We start from the raw sequence: 18,997 nt of genomic DNA, 5'->3' as shown, positions 1-18,997 counted from the left end.
AATTAATTTACCCATATATGGTTAATGAACAAAATTGTGTTTTACAAAAAAATATATACTTGAACTATGTTCAATATATATCATTCTGCTTCCTTTTGTGGGGCAATTTAGGTATTATTATAGTAATTCTCATTTTGTCAAACAACACATTAAAGCATCAGTGTGGAAAATTTAGAAATAAAAGAGCTTCCTTACGTTTGGCAATATCTGCATTTTTATCCAGCAACTCTGTCAACGATTTTTCTTTAAAAAGCTTTTCTAAATATTCCTCTGGTTTAAAGTGGGCACCATTAATATCGCAGTGATCTATGGCAGTTGTTTTACCAGTCTCATCACCAACTCCATAGTACATCTTCAACATGCCACGGCGTTGACGATGACGCATACGAGCCATCTCACCCTCCTCCTCTACTGCAAATATATAAGTTCAAAGTATTAACTCTTCACCCATTGACAGAAACATCCTTGTGTGAGAGAGCAGGTGATGAGGTTTTACACTTTAAATTCACCAAATAAATAAATAAGGACTTCTAGGGAGAGTAACAAACACAATAGAGTAACAAATCCTAATACCGGTAACTTGGGTGATAGGTAAGTTGTCTATCAGCCAAGAAATTGAAATGACACATCATGTAAAAGAGCAGGATACCCTAAGATGGTACTTCCAGATTTACACATTACCCAAAGTACTACATATTGCTACCCCTTCCATTCAAGATGCCTGACTTAATTACTAACACTTAAAGTACCCATGTGATTAAAAAAGTCACTTCCTTTCCTTTTTGTCTTCAGATTTTGAAAGTGTGTTTGCTTAACACATGATTGGCAAAATTTTGAGCTTTAATTTTTGTCTTAAGGCCGTTTACTTTATTGTAAGTTTTGGATTTCACGGTCCGCCATTACTCACATTCAAAACTGACCGATTAGACCTCAGAGGGTTGGATCCAGGGAAAGTGACATCAAAGGCTCACTAGCTTAAAATTTCGGTGTGTGAATGCAGCTTGTTATATATGCAAAACGCGAGTTTTGAAGTCTTAAAGCCCAAAACTCCTGTGCTGCATACGGTGGGTCTAATCTGCGGGTCGCAGGTCGCAGGTCGTGGGTTGCAGGTCATTGTTTCACCAATACAGAAAGTATCCTAAACATTCATAAAACTAACCTTAGGCGTAAAAACTTTCGTTTAGGCCTAATTAGGCCTAAGGTTATCTTTTAAGAATGTTTGGGATACTTTCTGTATTGGTGAAACAAGGACCTGCAACCCGCGACCCGCGACCTGCGACCTGCAAATTAAACCCGCCGTGCTGCATATTAATTCTGCGGCGTACACACACATTGCATTCTTAAACAAGTGAGCCTTTGATGTCATTTCTCTTTGATCCAGCTCTCTCAAGATCTTAAAGTTATTAAGGGCGGCCCACCACATGTAAATAGGAAAATTCCAGTCAAAATAAACAGGTGTCTTTTTGAAATCAAGGCTTAAAACTTTGGTTGCTTGGTGTAACATACATGTAGTTTTGAAATCCAAAGAAAAAATAATAAGAATTGATTTTTTGGTCACCGGCACTTAAAGCAGTATTTTAAGTAATAACAACATATAAAACAAGTTGACAATGGAATTGTCAACTGGAATTTAATTAACTTTTCTTTTGTTATTCAAATGTGCCAACCACAGGAGCAAAAGACCCTTTGTTTCGACAGCCAATGAGGCTCTGGCTGCCACATTAATGGATGACGTCAACTATATCTTCCCTATATTATTAGGATTAGAGAGAAGTGAATGCAACCTACATATATCACCCTGGTTCTTGCCCCGTTCCTGTTTGATTTCTCGAAAGATACCTTTTATGGTGATACTTCAAAAGAAAAAGCTTACCCTCCTCCGCTTTGACTTCGGGTTCCATCTTGATTATTTTGAGGCGTGGCTGCAAAGTCTGCTAGGTTACAAAGTTATACAACAGAAAGGCTTAGGAGCATGCGTATTTGCTTGAGCGGCCATTTTGATTTAGGGAACGTCTGAGTAATCCTTTCAGGTGACAGGAAGGCTACCGCAATTTCCCTGCCTAAATCTACACTGTTCCAGCTCTCTTAGAAAGCAAAATGTCTGGGCCTAACGCTAGAATTGGGTTGAGAGTGGAGATCATTAGCAGGAGGCTAGTGGGCACAGTGGCTTATGTTGGGGCCACCATGTTTGCTTCCGGAAAGTGGATTGGTGTAATTTTGGATGAAGCGAAGGGGAAAAACGATGGAACAGGTAGATGAAAGAATTTGTATTTTTCAAAATTTTAAGGGAAAAGTTGATTGCTTTACAGTAATGTTGATGTTTTCATCTTGATCAGCTCATGATGTCGGTAAAAAATTAATTAAATGTAAGCTTAATCTACCGCGCGCGCTGGAATTTCAACGCAAAACAAAACAGTACATTAATAATGAACACATTGTGGTAAACTTACTGACCGACAAAAATTTACCAATAAATCGATTTCATTCGACCAATATCGATCAATATATAACCCAGTGTTTAGGGCTGGTTACTATTAATTTTGATGTACAAAAACACATACTTTTGTCTAAGTCAGATTTACCCTAATCAGATGCACACCCAATTTTGACATCCAACATAAAATGTCCCTTTAAGTCAAAGCGTTTGCTACCCATTTTCAACAATTCGGTAAGGGTAAAGGTTAGCTTTATTTTCGTTGAGGGTAGATGTAGCTGTTTATCTTTACTTGAGAAGTAGTATATATTTGCGGGACACTTTCTCTGTATTCCAAGACATGAGTCATGTTGAAGTTTGGGAAAAGAGCTAGGAGACATTTAGTGACACTTTAACTTAAATGTGTGTGCATCTGCAAGATGTAATTGGGTCAATCCTGCATATATCTGCAAAAACACTGATCTGTTGTTAGCCTCCTGCGCAGACCTTTTTATGACTCATCACGCAATCTTTCCTCCTCAACGAAGGTCTGCTGAAACAAGCCACAAATTCTTTTCCCATTGTTAAGTAACTGTCATGTAGAAGTCATGTGCTGGTTACATAGGAGCAATTCCGCGTTGTGTAGATTGTTCCCGTACAGTGCAGGAGTGCCACTGATGCATCAACGTCTTCTTTGGATGAAATGGGATGAAGCCTTTCCAAAATATTCCTCAGAAGCATTAATTTTGTTTCCTAGGTTGGTATGCATTTCCCTCTCGCGAGTCAAAATGCGATTGCTTAGCAAGGGTATGGTGTTGTTTCATCTAAAATTGAAAGCACCGTGGAATATATAAATACAAAATGAAAAATTTAAGTATTGCAAGTGTTTTTGAACTGCATGAGAACCATTACCTTCAAGCGCAATGAACACAACAAGGACAATAGTGAAAAGAAAGCTTGAAAAAATCCATTACACTGTATGTTCAAGCTTGAAATTGTCTGGCTGCTTTTGGCAATGATCATTTTAAAAATTGATTTAATGTTCTTGTCTTGCAAATTGATCTTTCATACTCAGTGTTTCTTTGGTTTGAAAAATAAAGCAAACCTTAAATCAGTTCAACCAAAGGACCAAAAGAAATGGGGTTACTTGAAAGAAAAGACTCCACTGAAATAGCGCGGAAAGAAATGTAAATATGACATCAATCCCAAGCGAACGCCACAAGTAGGTTTGAAATGCATGGGAGCAAAATGTTTAAACCATATGAATTCTACTGTGGTCAGTCATTCTGTGAAGAGCCGCATTTGAACACCTAAGCCAAAGCATGAAATTTATACACTATAGTTTCCTTTTGATGAGAATTTAAGTCAGCGATTTTAAATGCCCAACACTCGAAGCCCATTTTCTTGCAGTGACCGTGCTCAAAATATCTCAGGGTCCAAAGAATCTGCAGAATCTGGAAGTCCATTGTGATTGGTCTACGTAGATTCCAGCTCGTTTCAGCAGACTTTTGTTGAGGAGGAAAGATTGTGTGATGTGTCACAAGAAAGTTTGCATAGGATGCTAAATTACCTTGCTACACTTAATGCAAATGGTAAAGAAGAACAGTATATCATGAAATTGATGATACTGATGATGATGATGGTAGGAATAGATCCACTCTCCTTCTTTTAGAACCAAGAACGTTAACTTCAATCTATACAAAATTATTGATGCTGTGTTGAGCAACCCTGGGACACATTTATTGGTGAAAGGACATGACTCTTACCATTTTACTTACCCTGCCCTTTTGATAAAGTCAAATAGTCCGAAGTAATGAAAGTTGAATAATTTAAGTTGTGGGTTTTCAGGACTGTCATACTTATAATGATGGTAAAAGGAAAAAGGAAAGGAAAGGAACCTTATTTAAGTGCCTATTGGTTCTAGTGCTGGAGCACTATTTGGGGACACTGTAAACTGAAATCAACAATTAATACAAATCAATTGTTGGTTTTTGAGGAGAGGAAAAAACTAGAGTATCCAGAGAAAAACCTTTCAGTGCAGAATTTAGAGAGTCAACAAACTCAACCCACATATGATGCAGGGTCCGGGAATCAAACGTGGGCCACATTGGTGGGTGGCAAGTGCTGTTACCACTCTGCCATCCCTGCACCCCTGAGATAGGCTGTTATGAAAGTAAAAGTCATTTACAGTAAACTGCACGCAAAATGTTCTGAATCTTTTCCAATATAATTAATGAGATATTATGCACATTTTCAGTTCAAGGAAAAGAATATTTCAAATGTAAAGAAAACCATGGAATATTTGTGAGACAGTCTCAGATTTCAGTGGTTGAAGATGTATCCTCTTTGCCAACCCCATCTCGTGGCTCAACATCACGTTCAAGTCTTGGAGGGTTGTCATCTATTCCAATGCCTGCATCAATGAAGAAAGAAAAGGTAACTACAGATCCTTCTTGTCACATGATTGTACATTAGCAAGCTGCAAGCAAACTCTGGTACAAAATAGGTATGTACTGGAAATTAATGTAAGTCCAGGGGCGGATCCATACCGGGTTCCAAATCTGTCAGAAACACAGGGAAGGGGACTATGGAGAGTAGGAATCCAAAAAATTCCCGGGGGAACATGCCCCCCGACCCCCTAGAAACTTTTTCATTGTTTTGGAAACTGGTCATTACTTATCCTAGATCTGCCCTGAAGTCACTGGACTTTGTCCAGCCAAAATTCAAGGGTTTCAGATCAAGGCCAGTAACTAAAATCATTGCCGATGGAGAGTCGCACAATGAGCGAGCACCACAATATCGTAACTGTTGACACTATTATATTCCTTGTCTTCTTTAAAAAAAATGTTGTTCATAAAATGGTGAAATGTTTTGTTGAACTAGTATGTATCCTTCAGACTTGGTAATACATGGGGTGGGAGGGGGGGGGGGCGGGAGCATGATCCCACACTTCCTCGGAATTGATACATGTACACTTGCACCTATTATTTTTGGGGCTGTCCCAGCCATAAAATGCATAAGTTACAAAATCATTGCATTGTGCATGAATGCTCTTAGTAGCACAACTCTACTGTGTACATTATTTGATACATTGTTTTTTTCTACCATAAATTCTAGATGTAAGTGTCTCTGAACCCTGTTTTAACCCTTTTGATGTTCTCTGTTGACAAGGAAATTATCTGTTAGTGGACAGACTAAAATCTGTGTTTAATATTATTTAAAATTTAATATTTTGCGTGGTGTTTCTCACTGGCTGTTTATTTTCCAGTCATTTGGGTCAAGAGGATCCTTGGATAATGAGAGTAACAAGCCCTCACCCCCTTCTTCCAAGGTACCAACACCAAAAACCAGCGTATCTTCTGCTCCTGACCTGCCTCCGGCTGACAGTCCCCCCAGCAGCAAGTCGCCTGCGGTAGCTGCCTTCCCTAGCCTGTCTAGTGAGAAGAAAACTTCAGGTCCAACCATATCTGCTGATGAATACTTGGCGCTTCAGAAAAAGGTGGGAAAAATTAATTGTGTTTGTTATAAATAAAATTAATCCTTTTTGATTGGAATATTTGGTGCCAAGCAAATTTTTCCTTCCTTTTGCTGTTTTGTCAGTGAGCATTATGGTACACATAGATTAGTTGAAAAAAATCCTTCATGTTAGTAGTCTAGTACAACAGTGTATGTCTTTGTCTTGAGTAGCCTGCAAGCAAGCTCTCTTCCTTGCCCGCCCACCCACCTCGCAAGAGAGCTTGCTTACAGGCTATGTCTTAAGCAAGTGTCTGATTTTAGGCAAAATTTGACCCCGCCTCTTTATTTCATAGGCATGCTCTTAATTTAAAGACATGCCAGTGACTGGATATCAGAAAGTTGTCAGTGGAGTGTTCATTGAGATTTTGTGCGATAATTTTGTCCATTTATGTTGATGGGAAATGGAAATGAGAGTTTTCTTTTGGGTTCAGTTGTGATTTTATGCTAAAGAAAGAAAATATTTATAAAAACTCGAGCTGCATCCATAATTGTGCAGTTTCACTTTTCTTGACTGTACATGTAGGTTCTTGACAAAGAGAAGGCTTTGGTTGATGTGGAGGAGAAGCTGGAAACTTTGAGGAGCAAACGACAAGAAGATAAAGCAAAGATGAAAGAATTGGAAAAAACGAGAATGCAACTTGAACAGGTACAGACTGAATGCAAGTATAATGGTAAATGCACCTTAATTACATTTTGAAATAGAAAGAGGAGGGGGCTACTTGTTGATTTATGAAGAATGGTAGCTGCGATTGATAAAAAGAAGCCTGAAATTGTTAAATAGCAGTTAGAAAAGAATGAAAAAATCATTGCATAATATTTTTTCATCATCATCATCATCTTTATTGAGTGCCTTTTCCATGCACGGAAAATGTTTTTTGTGGTTGCATGGTTGATTGATGAAGGTCAGATCTATGTGTACACTGTATGTGTTTGTTGTAGGTAAGTGCCCATGGGACCTTTTAGTCATGTGGCATCAAATGTTGGAGATTCTTGTCACCTGTCTAGCATAGTTTGGTCCAATGTCACTCCACACTTCTACATGTATATTGCTTCTCAGTTTGACAGAGGTGCCAGGATGCCTGGATTGGTGACTCAAGGTCTTTTTTTAAGGGGAGGGGGAGGTATAAACCAGGGAAGAAGAATGTCTCTTTTTTTCTCTTCTGGCCTGCCAGTGAAATCTGATGACAAAATTATAAGGGAATTAATGAAATGGTTGATGAAAGCTGAAAGTCATGAAAGCAAATAGACAAAAGCTTAATCCATTGACTCTGAACTGCTCCCCATTGATCAGTAAACTCGTCTGGTGTTAGACAGAGTAAAATCTCCGCTGAAGTCTCACTCTCAGGGTTCAATGTGTTAATGGTCATGGTAATTGTTAATTATGGCAATATTGCCATAAGTTTGTGAAGCTAGGGTTGCTTAGACATTTTTTTCGTAAGGTTTTCTTTGGTCAGTGGTTGACATGAATCAAGAGCATGGAAAAAATTTATTGTAGTTGTCTTTCATAATTATTATTAATTTTGTTAATTAATTAATTGAATTTTTTATTGATAGTGTAACAATTTTTTAGTTAACCTGCACTTAATATGCAAACATGGAAATTTGTCATCAAATTATTCATCTGTAGCCTAGAAACTGCCAACATTCATTCAGTCATTTTGTATTGAAGTAAAGTTCAATATATTTAATTTTAGTATCTTTATGTTCCTTGTACTTTAAGCTTTTTCAACCTAAATTGTGATTCTCAGTTTGCATTATCTTTTGACACATATTCATGATGGTGATTTTTTAGTGCCTTTAGAATACAAAGAATGAAAGTGAAAAGTCATTATCAGAGATAATTCATCAAATTATTTCAAACATTACTGGCTTATCTCAATTTACAGATCAGTGAAAGTGTGGAGGTGGACCCACCTACATGTATGTTCAATTCTCAGATTCAGCAGATGGTGATATTTGTTGTTATTGAAACAACATGTCTTCAGCTGCTCTTTTGTCAACAAGCTTTAGCTACCTCTCATCTGTTTTATAATTTACATAATACAGGTACAGTTTTCAACAAGTCTTTACTTTAAGCCCAATGTTTCATCAAAAGAGAGAAGATTTCTGCGATTACTATTCCATCCTCCTGAAATTAAGTACATTTTAATTTTGTAAATTATTTATGGCTAGTATCAGAAGCTCCTATCCGGCATTGACCTTTTCCATAATAATTATTACGAGATGCTGTTTACCAAATGAATGCTATGGATGACAATCTGAGATCTGAAACAATGTTATTTTGTTACATAGATGCAAGAATACAAGACAAGATGGCAAGAGGCCCAAAGAGATCTTCAAGCTCAATTGAATGCAACAAAAAAGGTAAGGCTTGCCTGATCATAATAATTGCGGTGAATTTCTCCTCTTCTAATAAGCATTTTCTGTTTTAATTACCCTCACGTGTGATGGGAAATTAGAATACTGAGAGAGACATCTTAAATTTGTTGCAAAATCAAGTTTCTGGAGCAAAAAGAGACTTTTTTTGAGCTAACAATGTAGATCTATACAAAATTACTATGGCCACAGAAAGTACAATAAAAAATGAGACCTTAATCCTAGTCTTTGTGCTATTTCCATGACAAAAAAATCACTGAATAAGATCATAGCATCCTTTTAAATTACAAATGTACATAATGCACGGGTTTGTAGAGTGTTTTCAAATTGGCAAGTCTGCCATTTTATCTAGATATTATCATGTAATTTGCATTCAAATTTCAATGGTACACTGTACATACATGTATGTTGTTGTTTATATTTCTTGGTTTAAATTGCTGCCAAAACCAGCTCAATATTGATTTTTCTTTGTCTAATAATATTCATTATCATAATCTGAAACAAAGGAAAATCAAAATTGAACTAGTTTAAAAAATAATTTGAACCAGGTTATAAAATTGAACCATCATTATGTATCTTGTCATTTTTCAATAAACAAGTCAAAACCTTTTGTAGGCTTTGGCACTTGCTTATTTGTAATAGTGCTGCTGCAGTGACATACAATACAGACCATAATTTTGTGACAAGGACCATTACACAGTATATGTCATCTTGAATGAGATGACAGGCACACTGAGAAAGGACTTTTCAAGGGCTACAACTTAGAACCTAAACAACCTGCCCAGTGAATATTGTTATCTGATGCCTTGGTGTGTCCTTCCAGCCTTTCGTCATACAAGAATTGTTTTGTGCAACTCAAATCAGTGTGAACTACCGGTTGTAACTGATGGTTGCAGCAATTCCATTTCTAATAATTTATTTTAGAAAATACATGTACAACCACACTTTTGAATTTTTAAAATATTAGTAACACTTGTGCTATCCAGACCATTTGGAAATTCCATTTCTACAGGAATTAAAAGAGCTCAGTGAAAATCGGCAAGAGCACAGTGACGAAATGACAGAACTGCAAGAGGCTGTGGAAATGGCAACACTAGACAAAGAGATGGCAGAAGAAAGGGTATTAACTACATGGAAATGAGTTTATCAACTGGGTTGATGTGATAGGCTATCGACCACTGCTGGCGTTTTGAGCATTAGCCCTTCATAAGAGCAAACTCGCTCCGACACAAGGCTAACACCTGAAACGTAAAATTACAAATCCTTGTTATTTCCTGTTGATTTATGGCCGGTGCGTTTTGGGCTTGGGCCGTAAATCAATGGGAAAAAACTTGGTCCGTAGTTTTACATTACCGAACTTGAACTTGGTTAGTAAGAGGTATTCATGAAAACTAATGATGCAGGTCCCAATCCACTAGTATTACAAGACAAATTACAAAAATGATAAATTGCACAGATAACATACTGGATGAACATGTCATGTAGGATGTGATATTAGAATTTGCAAATGATTAACAGGAACATGGGGTGCAAGTATTGATCATACAACATTAATTTTATAACTAGGTATATAATAAGCTTGTTGGTATGAGTGTCATCAAGATCAAAAATGACATGAAATCTATTTATTAAGTAGAGTATTTTTTGTGACTTATTTTTAAATACAGTAACATCAGATCCCACTTTTGTATTTAAAGGTAAAGCACTCCAAAACTTTGGTTTTCTAAAAAAAGCGAATCTCTGAAGAGTTAAGTTTTAGCATGTACATTAATTTAGTTATTATTAATGTTGTGAAGCACATTTGGGTGTATTCTTATGGAAAATGTAGTGGTCAATACTTCACTACACATGACATGCAATGCCTTATTTATTTGTATTGGTGATTAATTCCAATACTTATATTATTTTTAGTTGGAATCACTGCAACAAGAAAATGAACAATTGAAGGATAAACTAGAGGAAGTTTCCCTGGACTTAGAAATTTTGAAAAATGAAATCAGCGAAGGAGGTAAACAAACAAACTTGTAGGATGTCGAATCTTGACTGTTATTCAGCCTGGTGCAGGATGGAGGAAGCCTGCCTCTCTAACTTGGTGGACACATCCTCTCTGCTGGGGTGGTACTGGGCATTCCCTGAGTCAAGCCTTTGCTTGCTCTTGGCTTGTTAACTTGAATTAATTAATAGTCTGCCCCCCTGCTAGTTTGAAAAGGTCCACAAGGAGAGTAACATTCTCTAGCACGTTTTTCATGTCTTTTCTGTTGCATAAACATGTAATTTAACTACTTTAATCTTGCAAGCAACTATTTTAAAAAGCCAAGAATGTCAAAGTTTTATCATTTTTCAGATCTTTATGGCGGTTGAACCTTCCACTTAACTTCAACTAGTTTCCTTTCCCACGTGGATGATTACCACAGAGACATATAAATTATAAATATCTTTACTAACCTGGTTTTCTCGGTCTGTACTGTAAATTAGGGACCCTTGTTTTTCCCTTAGATTTATGGTGTGCATGCTTCACGCTTGGGCCATAAATCTAAGAGGAAAAATGCGGGCCGTAATTTACAGTACAGCCCTCGAACTCGGTTAATAAGAGGTATTTATTGTGTTGTGAACAGTATATAGCGGTTTTCAATTGAGTGTGGTAAAACAAATACCAAAGTAATTACTTTGACCAATCACAGCAGTTGCAAGCAGCACAATGAACTGATCCAGATTCATAGCAATTCCAAGTAACTTACTCAAACCAGGGGAAAAATCGTGCATGGAAACTTGTCAAGATTGGTTTTGGTTTTTCTTTTCATTGGTTAATAAACTTGCGCGAGATTTTTACAACCAATTGCCAAGCATAGCAATTACAATGACGTAATTTTTACTTTCGATAGTCATTTGAAAACCCTGGACTCTATTCAGAAAAAAACTGATTGCAGTGGCTCAGTATAATACTTTTAACCTGATGATGAAGAGTGTACATTTATGTGCACTTGTTTATTCAGTATTGGTAAAGGTTCTTGCTGAAGATGAAAGGAATGGTTTATCGGAGTTATGTAAGATTGGCAATGTTGTATGGGAGTGAGACATGGTGTCTAAGGGAAAATAAGATGGCAATTTTGAGAAGGACCGAGAGAGCAATGTGTGGCCATGGTGCAAATCTGATGGAAAAGAAGAGGACAGAGGACCGAATGGAGATGTTAGGACTGAATGAAACAGTGGTTCAGATGGCAAAGGCGAAGGGAGTGAGATGGCATGTGTTGAGGAGGGATGATGGGCATTTTCTGAGAAAAGCGGAGAAGGAGAGCAAGAATGTTGGATTGGAGGAAAAGGATGCCATGAATCGAGCATGATGGAGAGTGGGAGTTAAAGAGATTGCTGCCAAAGTGGGGTAAATCCGGTCACCCCCATTTATGGGGATAAACCTGGATCAAAATTGGATGACGATGATGATGATGATGATTGTAGTACTGTTTTCAAGAGAACACTGTATTCTTTTATAGGAATTGAAGGTGCAGCTACAAATGCTCAAGTAAAACAACTAGAGCAGCATAACAGCAGATTAAAGGAAGCAATCTTAAGGTACAGTATGATTAGCTCTGTTGTCCCTTGATCACTAACCTTCATCTGGTTTGCTATTTTTTAAAGCGGCTTTCACACGACAAACTTAAGTTTGTAAACTGGTGTTGGCAAACGCAAGTTGGTGTGTGTGAAAGACACAACAACAGTTATCAAACATGTTGGCAAACTATTGGCAAGAATAGAGACAAGTTTTGTTTGTCGCCAACAGTTTGCCAACGTGTTTGCCGACTGTTTTTGTGCCGTTCGCACACACCAACTTGAGTTTGCAAACTCAAGTTTGCCGTGTGAAGGCCGCTTAATAGATATGTACACATGCAGCTGCTTCAGCTTTAAAACTTGTTTGCATCATTCTGAATTCAGGCTGAAAGAAGTGCAAGCTAGTGATAAATCAGAGATGCAATCCTTGCAGAAACAGGTCAGAGAATTGCAAAGTGGGAACACATCGCTGCAGATGGAAAGAGACAAGCTATCTGAGGAACTACAGGTTATTGTTGAGACATGAAGGCTTTTAAGTTTTTTTAATCAACTCGCAAATCTGTATTAACCACATGTACATGTAGTTGGTAATGCATATCTTAAACGGAAGATAGCAGATAATAATTTCTTTTAATTGAATTGAATTGGATTTATAATTATTATAAAAATTACTATTTATTGTAGTGTAAATTGGTGGTTACAGTGTACATGTACCTAACCTATTGTCCTTCTTAAAGAAAGTTCTTTGTAAGACAATATTTTAGTTCCGGAATTTAATTAATGGTTTCTTGGCAGTGAATTTTCCTTAACAAAGCAAACCTTCTGTATTAGTGGCAGAGGGTCTCCTAATTTTTTGGTAAGGAGTCAGCATGAGGATACTGAACAACACTGATTTTGATAGCATTAACTGCCATCAAGGCTAAGAGGGAACGTTTCATTTCTGGTTGAGAGCTGTTTCTCGAAAAAGGCTTGCTCTTATGTTTCCCAATTCCTACCTTGGGCGGTCAGCAGGGTAACTGCTACAGTTTTTGATCGCACTTTGAATGAATGTAAACACTTCCCGGAACAACTTGACCTGAAATTGTCAACTTAGTTACCAAGTCTTTTATTCTACATTTGTATAATTCTTTATTTTTTACTTGCAAGTCTAAGCTGGATACTAACAAATAACTACAATTTATTCCCTGGTAGTAATACGGTAATAACTAAAACAAATGCTACAACCGCAGTTACCGTGGCCACCTAACAAAGTTTTTTACAAATTATCCTCCAATCAGGGTGTGCAAATTAGATTGACAGTGACCCTTCCTTACAAAGGTCGCACGGTTGTACGTTGAATACTGTTGCTTGGGTTGTTGAGTTGATGTACTGACACGTAGTTGTCAAAATTAATGTGAAAGACATAGTTTGTTGAGTAGCCATGGTAAGGCACATTGCACTGTAAAAAAACAATAGCCTGCTAATAGTCTTTTGTGAAGCCAGCTTCCTGAAACCATAATAACAGCTTTGATCAACATGTTTGAGCCAGATTGACTACAGAAGTCTTATTAGAGACCTTTTTCAACATTTACTGTATGGGTATCTATGTTTGTAGTGTTTCAGTTATTATTGAATTCTAAGCTATTTTCACTTAACAGTATCCAGCTCTCTGAAGACTATGGTAACAGTTTTAACTGTGTAAACAGTTCCAGGGCCCGGTTGTTCAAAAGCCAATTGATGCTAATCCCAGACCAAAAATTAACCAAGGAGTTTATTTTTCTACTCCCAAATGTTATTCAACGCTGATATTTGGCAAAACTTTACATTAGCAGAAGTCAATCTTGAAAAGCAAATTAAGCAAAAGATACTTTCACCAAAAAGTTGAAAACATGAAACAATAGTTTACGCTAATCCTGGGTTGAGTTAATTGGCTTTTGAACAGCCTGCCCTAGGCCAAGTTGTTCAAGGTAGAGTTTGTGCACATGGTAATCCCAGGTTAAGTGTGACCAAAATAATTGAGAGTTTGCTCAGCATCAGAAAGACTTATCCCAAGTAACTTGAGTGGCATTCCATTGCCCTTCTTTCAGTAAAACACAAAAAAAGCTTATCCCAGGTAATCAAAAGGTGTTGCTTTACTCCCCAAAGATCATGAAAAAAGAATTAATTTTATTACTAATTTTTGTATGATAATTACATGTATTTGCCAATTCCTTTTCAGGTAGCTGAGGCATCTCTTGCAGAGCTCAAAGATCAGGTGTCTATATTTTTCTTGTTTACACTTTATCTCTTTATCACATATCTCACACTGTTCAAATCCTTCTCGGCGGCCATAATTTGATCAGTTACAAGAAGTATGATTTGCATCTGTAAGCAATCGGAGCGACGCTCCAAAAGCTCCAAACCAATATGTCCCAGGTTCAATTCCCAGACTTGGCGTCATATGTGGGTTAAGTTTGTTGGTTCTCTACTCTGCACCGAGAGGTTTTCTCTGGGAGCTCCAGTTTCCCCTTTCCGCAAAAACCAACATTTGACTTGATTTGCATTACTTGTTTAAAATTTCAGTTTAGTGCTCCAGGGCTAGAACAACTAGACACTTAAATAAAGTTCCTTTCCTTTCCTTTCCTTTATTGTTTTTTGGCCAATCAGGAAAAAAGCCAGATTATGGCCTTTTTTACATGTGATATGACAAAGAAATGTATCATGCCCTCTTCCTGTGAGAGACATAGAGGGATAATGGGGAGAGGGCATGATCTCAGAAACTGTGCAGAATAAATTATTGCATTGTGACACCGTAATTGTGTGTGGCTATGATTTTGTGCTCTGAGACCTTGTTAGGTTCATATTAAGTGGTTGCCAGAAACACCTTATTAATTTTGTTTTCAGCTCTATTTCTTTTCACTCTCATGGTTCAGTCCGCAATAATATTACGAATGGGGGGATTAGCATAACCAGTGATCATGATTAAATTATCTATTCACCTTCAAATTCTTTGTAATGGTATAGGTGGATACTGCACTTGGAGCTGAAGAAATGGTAGAAATGCTCACAGATAACAATTTAGCCTTGGAAGAAGAAATCAGGTCCCTCAAAGAAAATGTTGCTGACTTGGTTAGTTGTCAAAACATCCAATACCTGCAATATTACCAGCTCATTTTAAAAATAGTGTAATTTTTTGCTGGCTACATTACTGGCAAAAGTAATACCTCAATCATATTGATAGCTGTGTAGTTTAGATACAGGTATACCTTTAACCTATCCATCCCTGAAGCAGCCCCTGGTGTTTCACAGAGTAAAAATCTTAATGGGACTGTCATGTTATTTAAGGGTGTTTGGGGGAAATCTTTAGTGAATCATGAGTGTAAAATTCGAAAATGGTAAAGTTGAATTCTTTTAGTGATATAAAGTTAGTAATATTATCATTACATCACAAACAAGGTGATTCTGAGCAAACACAACCTTTATTGAGGTGATTTGTAGCCTGCGAATGCAGATGTATTTCTGGCGGTCGTTTCTCTCCCCCTCTTTCGGGGGAGAGAAATGACCGCGGGAAATATGTCTGCATTTGCAGGCTAGGCGATTTGCCATAAACCTGAAAAATGTCAGGCCGACTCTTTTCAAGATTACCCAAATGCAATCCATTTCAATCTTGACCATTTGTGTTTATCCATGCGTCTCGTTCCTTTTGTTATGTTGTTCATCAGTTCTACATGTAAGTGGTTATTGCAATGTTTCATTCTTACATGTACCTTTTTGGTCATTTTGGTTGTCGTGAAGTTTCATCTCATTTTACATGGCATATAGCCCATTGAAGTCCCACCCAAAGGACTGAAAGGCTTACAGAGCTATAACTATTTAATTATATCAATGATTATAAAATAGTTAGGATAGTACATGCACTCTTATTGGTCAATAGCTATGTTTAGATGAGAGTATGTAAATTTGGCCGTGACATCACATAAATTTTGATTGGTTATGTGTTGTTTTGATTGGCTGGTAGGAAATAATTTAATATTATGAGCATGTATCAAGAAAATCTGTTTCAATCAAGAAGTAAAAAAGTAGCATTTTCCTTCATTTGTCGAATTATTTGTCAAGAAATATTTTATAATAGCAATAGACGACTCACCCAACGTGGGGGATTTGGGAGAATTCGTGACAGTCATGCAAACCCCTGACTGTGTCTCGTGTTTGCATAGCTGTGTCCAATTCTCCCCCTTGTGTTTAGATGAGGCTATGGAAAATGCAAAAAATCTCAGGAAACCATTATGGATCATCAACAAACTATACTAAAATTCAGGGATTTAGTGGCAAAAAAGTTATAACTTCCTTTCTAAGTTACACGTGTAGTTTACATTGTGTGATGCTCTTCACTGAAAGTTCTATGTTTTGGAGACTTGCTTGTTTTGTTGTTTAGACTTTTGAAATTAAGACTTGTTGTAGGACAAGCCTTTCTTAATTTATTGTATTTCTCTATTGTTGTCTTTAAAGGAAGCACTGCGTGATCTTAATGAGGAACTGGAAGAGAACCACGTTCAAACTGAGCGAGACTTAAGAGAGGAACTGGAATTAAACAACAACAACGTTCGGGAGGTACAAATTTCCATATTGCTTTCATTAAATTAAATTTTGTTGACCTGGTTCAGACAAAATATCCAAATTAATGTAAATTACTTGTGGCATTTGTGCAATCAAATCCCAAAAATGTTTTCCTTGTATTGTCGCTTTTAAATCATAGTAACCATTTGTCTGTTTTTTTCTGAGCACAAAATGGTGTAGGCAATTTCTCAGATTGGATGCTATAATAATATTAACCCTTTGACGTCCAAAACGGCCCAAACTGGCCAGACTTAGTATTTTACTCTGTCTAATGCCAGACAATTTTACTTGTCAATGGGGAACCCCTGGGATTCAATTGGTTAATATTGTGCTTTCTTTTTCAGATGGAAAGTAAACTAGTGGCTGCTCAGGAAACCATTATGGATCATCAACAAACTATATTAAAATTCAGAGATTTAGTGGCAAAACTGCAAGTATGACTCAGTTTTGAATTCTCGTAAACAGAATTGTGTTTATTCCTAATTATATGTGGATGTTGAATGAATTTTACAACCTCTATACATGTGTACATCCACTCCAGGCCATTTCGAGAACTTTCATTTCTGCCTCCTCTTCAAAGTGAGTCTAATTAAGTGCCAAGTTTTTGTGATGAATGGATGGTGCAGTTTATGGCACAATTTTTGCCTGATGGCTAGCCATGGAAGCAGTCACCATCAAGGAGCTGGCTGCCAGTGGTGAAATCCCCTGGATTGCTCAGGCACTCAACCTCCTCTTAGTGACGTAGTAGTTAAGAGTTCATTATTAACCCATGGAAGATATAGATATAATCTGTGTATGTGATAATAATAATAATAATAATTATTATTATTATTATATTTATTTAATATTTATTTTATTAAATAATTAAACAATTCAACTATTTGATTATTAGAATAATTAAATAATTTATTTAATTATAGTCACTCGTAAACCTAAGGCCTCTACATCATAGGGCCCATCACGTCATCTAACTCTCCTGCCAATCCACTTGTCCCTTACACATTTTCTTGCTTTTAAGCCTTTTTTGCCTGGCTTTTTCTTTTGGCTTTGAAAAATGGGAAAACTTGCCTTGTAGTTTGTTCTAAGCTCAGAAAGGAAGGGAAACGGTTTTAGTGCCGGGTTGGTGTTAAAAACTGCTTTGCTAATGATTTTTTATGACCTAGAACCCATTATCCTCTCTTAAGAGCCTTTGGAACAGCAACTTGGCAAGTTTTCATAGCAACCAAATTTAGCTTACTTAGGAAAAGTGCAGATAATTATATTGGTTTTTTTGTGTCAAACACATACTTACATTTTACTGTTTTTACAAGGAAAACAACAGAGTTATGCAAGTACAGAAGGAAGACACTGAGAAACAGAAGAGCATAGAAATCCCTTCACCTGTATTGGTCGACTTCAAGGTCAAGGCTGCTGAGTTTAAGAGTTTTGCAAAGGTAAGGGGAAGGTCTTTTTGAAAGGCAAAGGTGTTTTTCTTTTAAATTATAATAATTAACTAGTTAATGATTAAAAGGGAACCTCCTCTCTGACAAAAACAAGAAGGCATTAAATACAAATTTGTATCCAGTGAAAGTAAATCAATTTCAGAAACACCCTTTTGTATTTACTGGGGCCACCATCTTTTTAATGTGACATGTTGCAAGTTATTGCTATCATACAAGAGTCCTTTGTGTCAGAGCAACAGGGCAACCATAACATGTCAGGATAAAATTATAAAGATGGCAGCACCTTTATAATAATCTGAAAGTGATAGTCTATTCTTAATTTTTTTGCTAATGTTAACACTTTTTATTAAAATATTGTCAAACACAATTTCATTGTATACCTGATTTCTTCTGTCTGATGCACATAAAAAGTGTAGAGAACACACTGGCCATCTCCGGGAGTGCTCCAAAGGCTTCCCAAGGGCCTTGTAACTTGGTGTATACCGTATATACACAGCTTGAAGTGATGTTGTGAAGTTACTCCAAAGAACCATCCATGTAACCTTTTTGTGGGGCTCTTGACTAAAAAGCTTCCTTATCAACCATTGCCTTTCTGTAGTTATGAGCCACACCTGCCCCCCTCAACTTATCAATCGATAATTTTTTGTGGAGAAAGGGATGTTTTATATTTATCTCAATGCTAATAACATGGCTGACTTCAAAAAGGCGGAGGGTTGACTCACCTGATATTCTCCTCTCACATTTTGCACCATTGTCTGGATTCCAGTGGCTTTTTGTGGAAAAAAAACTTGCAGCACATGTTTTGTCTGATCCGAAAACCTTCGGCTTTGTCTTGTGTTTTTAGGCCAGATAAAACACTGCTGATATAATTATCGTCTTTTAAACATTGTACATCATAATAATAAATTGTCATTAGATGTCAAAATCCTTTACTTTTTCCTTTGTAAAACAGACGGTTGAGAATGACTTGACAAAGTACGAACTGCAACAAGCAAATGAACAGATAAAGATGCTCCATTCATTCATGCCAGAATCGTTCATTAGGCGAGGAGGTAAGCAAAACTTAGCAGGGATAATGTCTCTGTGTCCAGTGCCTGGAATCCCTTGATCTTTAAACTCACCAGCCGTG

General features: G+C 37.0%; 2 protein-coding genes across 5 annotated transcripts in view; one reads left to right on the top strand and one right to left on the bottom strand.

Annotated features, from left to right (window-relative positions):
• The window catches only part of LOC138043908 (vacuolar protein sorting-associated protein 51 homolog), a 20,627-nt gene extending 18,712 nt beyond the window's left edge, over nucleotides 1-1,915 (bottom strand). For 2 of the 3 annotated variants that reach the window (XM_068890425.1, XM_068890427.1), the window contains exons 1-2: nucleotides 1,874-1,915; nucleotides 196-411 (exon numbers count right to left, since the gene is read on the bottom strand). In XM_068890425.1, the coding sequence (XP_068746526.1) occupies nucleotides 196-411; nucleotides 1,874-1,901 (244 nt within the window). In that variant the 5' untranslated portion in view covers nucleotides 1,902-1,915. The remainder of the gene's footprint in view (nucleotides 1-195; nucleotides 412-1,873) is intronic. The other variant, XM_068890426.1, reaches the window with a different exon arrangement.
• A 36-nt stretch (nucleotides 1,916-1,951) lies between these two features.
• LOC138043907 (dynactin subunit 1-like) overlaps nucleotides 1,952-18,997 on the top strand; it is a 37,484-nt gene continuing 20,438 nt past the window's right edge. The window contains exons 1-15 of one of the 2 annotated variants that reach the window (XM_068890423.1): nucleotides 1,952-2,251; nucleotides 4,671-4,849; nucleotides 5,682-5,912; nucleotides 6,453-6,575; nucleotides 8,222-8,293; nucleotides 9,318-9,425; nucleotides 10,217-10,313; nucleotides 11,797-11,875; nucleotides 12,236-12,359; nucleotides 14,049-14,084; nucleotides 14,834-14,938; nucleotides 16,319-16,420; nucleotides 16,771-16,860; nucleotides 17,737-17,859; nucleotides 18,821-18,920. In XM_068890423.1, the coding sequence (XP_068746524.1) occupies nucleotides 2,098-2,251; nucleotides 4,671-4,849; nucleotides 5,682-5,912; nucleotides 6,453-6,575; nucleotides 8,222-8,293; nucleotides 9,318-9,425; nucleotides 10,217-10,313; nucleotides 11,797-11,875; nucleotides 12,236-12,359; nucleotides 14,049-14,084; nucleotides 14,834-14,938; nucleotides 16,319-16,420; nucleotides 16,771-16,860; nucleotides 17,737-17,859; nucleotides 18,821-18,920 (1,723 nt within the window). In that variant the 5' untranslated portion in view covers nucleotides 1,952-2,097. Of the gene's footprint in view, nucleotides 2,252-4,670; nucleotides 4,850-5,681; nucleotides 5,913-6,452; nucleotides 6,576-7,959; nucleotides 8,068-8,221; nucleotides 8,294-9,317; nucleotides 9,426-10,216; nucleotides 10,314-11,796; nucleotides 11,876-12,235; nucleotides 12,360-14,048; nucleotides 14,085-14,833; nucleotides 14,939-16,318; nucleotides 16,421-16,770; nucleotides 16,861-17,736; nucleotides 17,860-18,820; nucleotides 18,921-18,997 lie in introns of those variants that run through there. The other variant, XM_068890424.1, reaches the window with a different exon arrangement.

The sequence above is a fragment of the Montipora capricornis genome, chromosome 3 (assembly GCF_036669925.1).
Source record: "Montipora capricornis isolate CH-2021 chromosome 3, ASM3666992v2, whole genome shotgun sequence".
Classification (NCBI taxonomy): domain Eukaryota; kingdom Metazoa; phylum Cnidaria; class Anthozoa; order Scleractinia; family Acroporidae; genus Montipora; species Montipora capricornis.
Note: the sequence above shows the minus strand (reverse complement) of the source record. Positions and strands in the feature narration are given on the sequence as shown.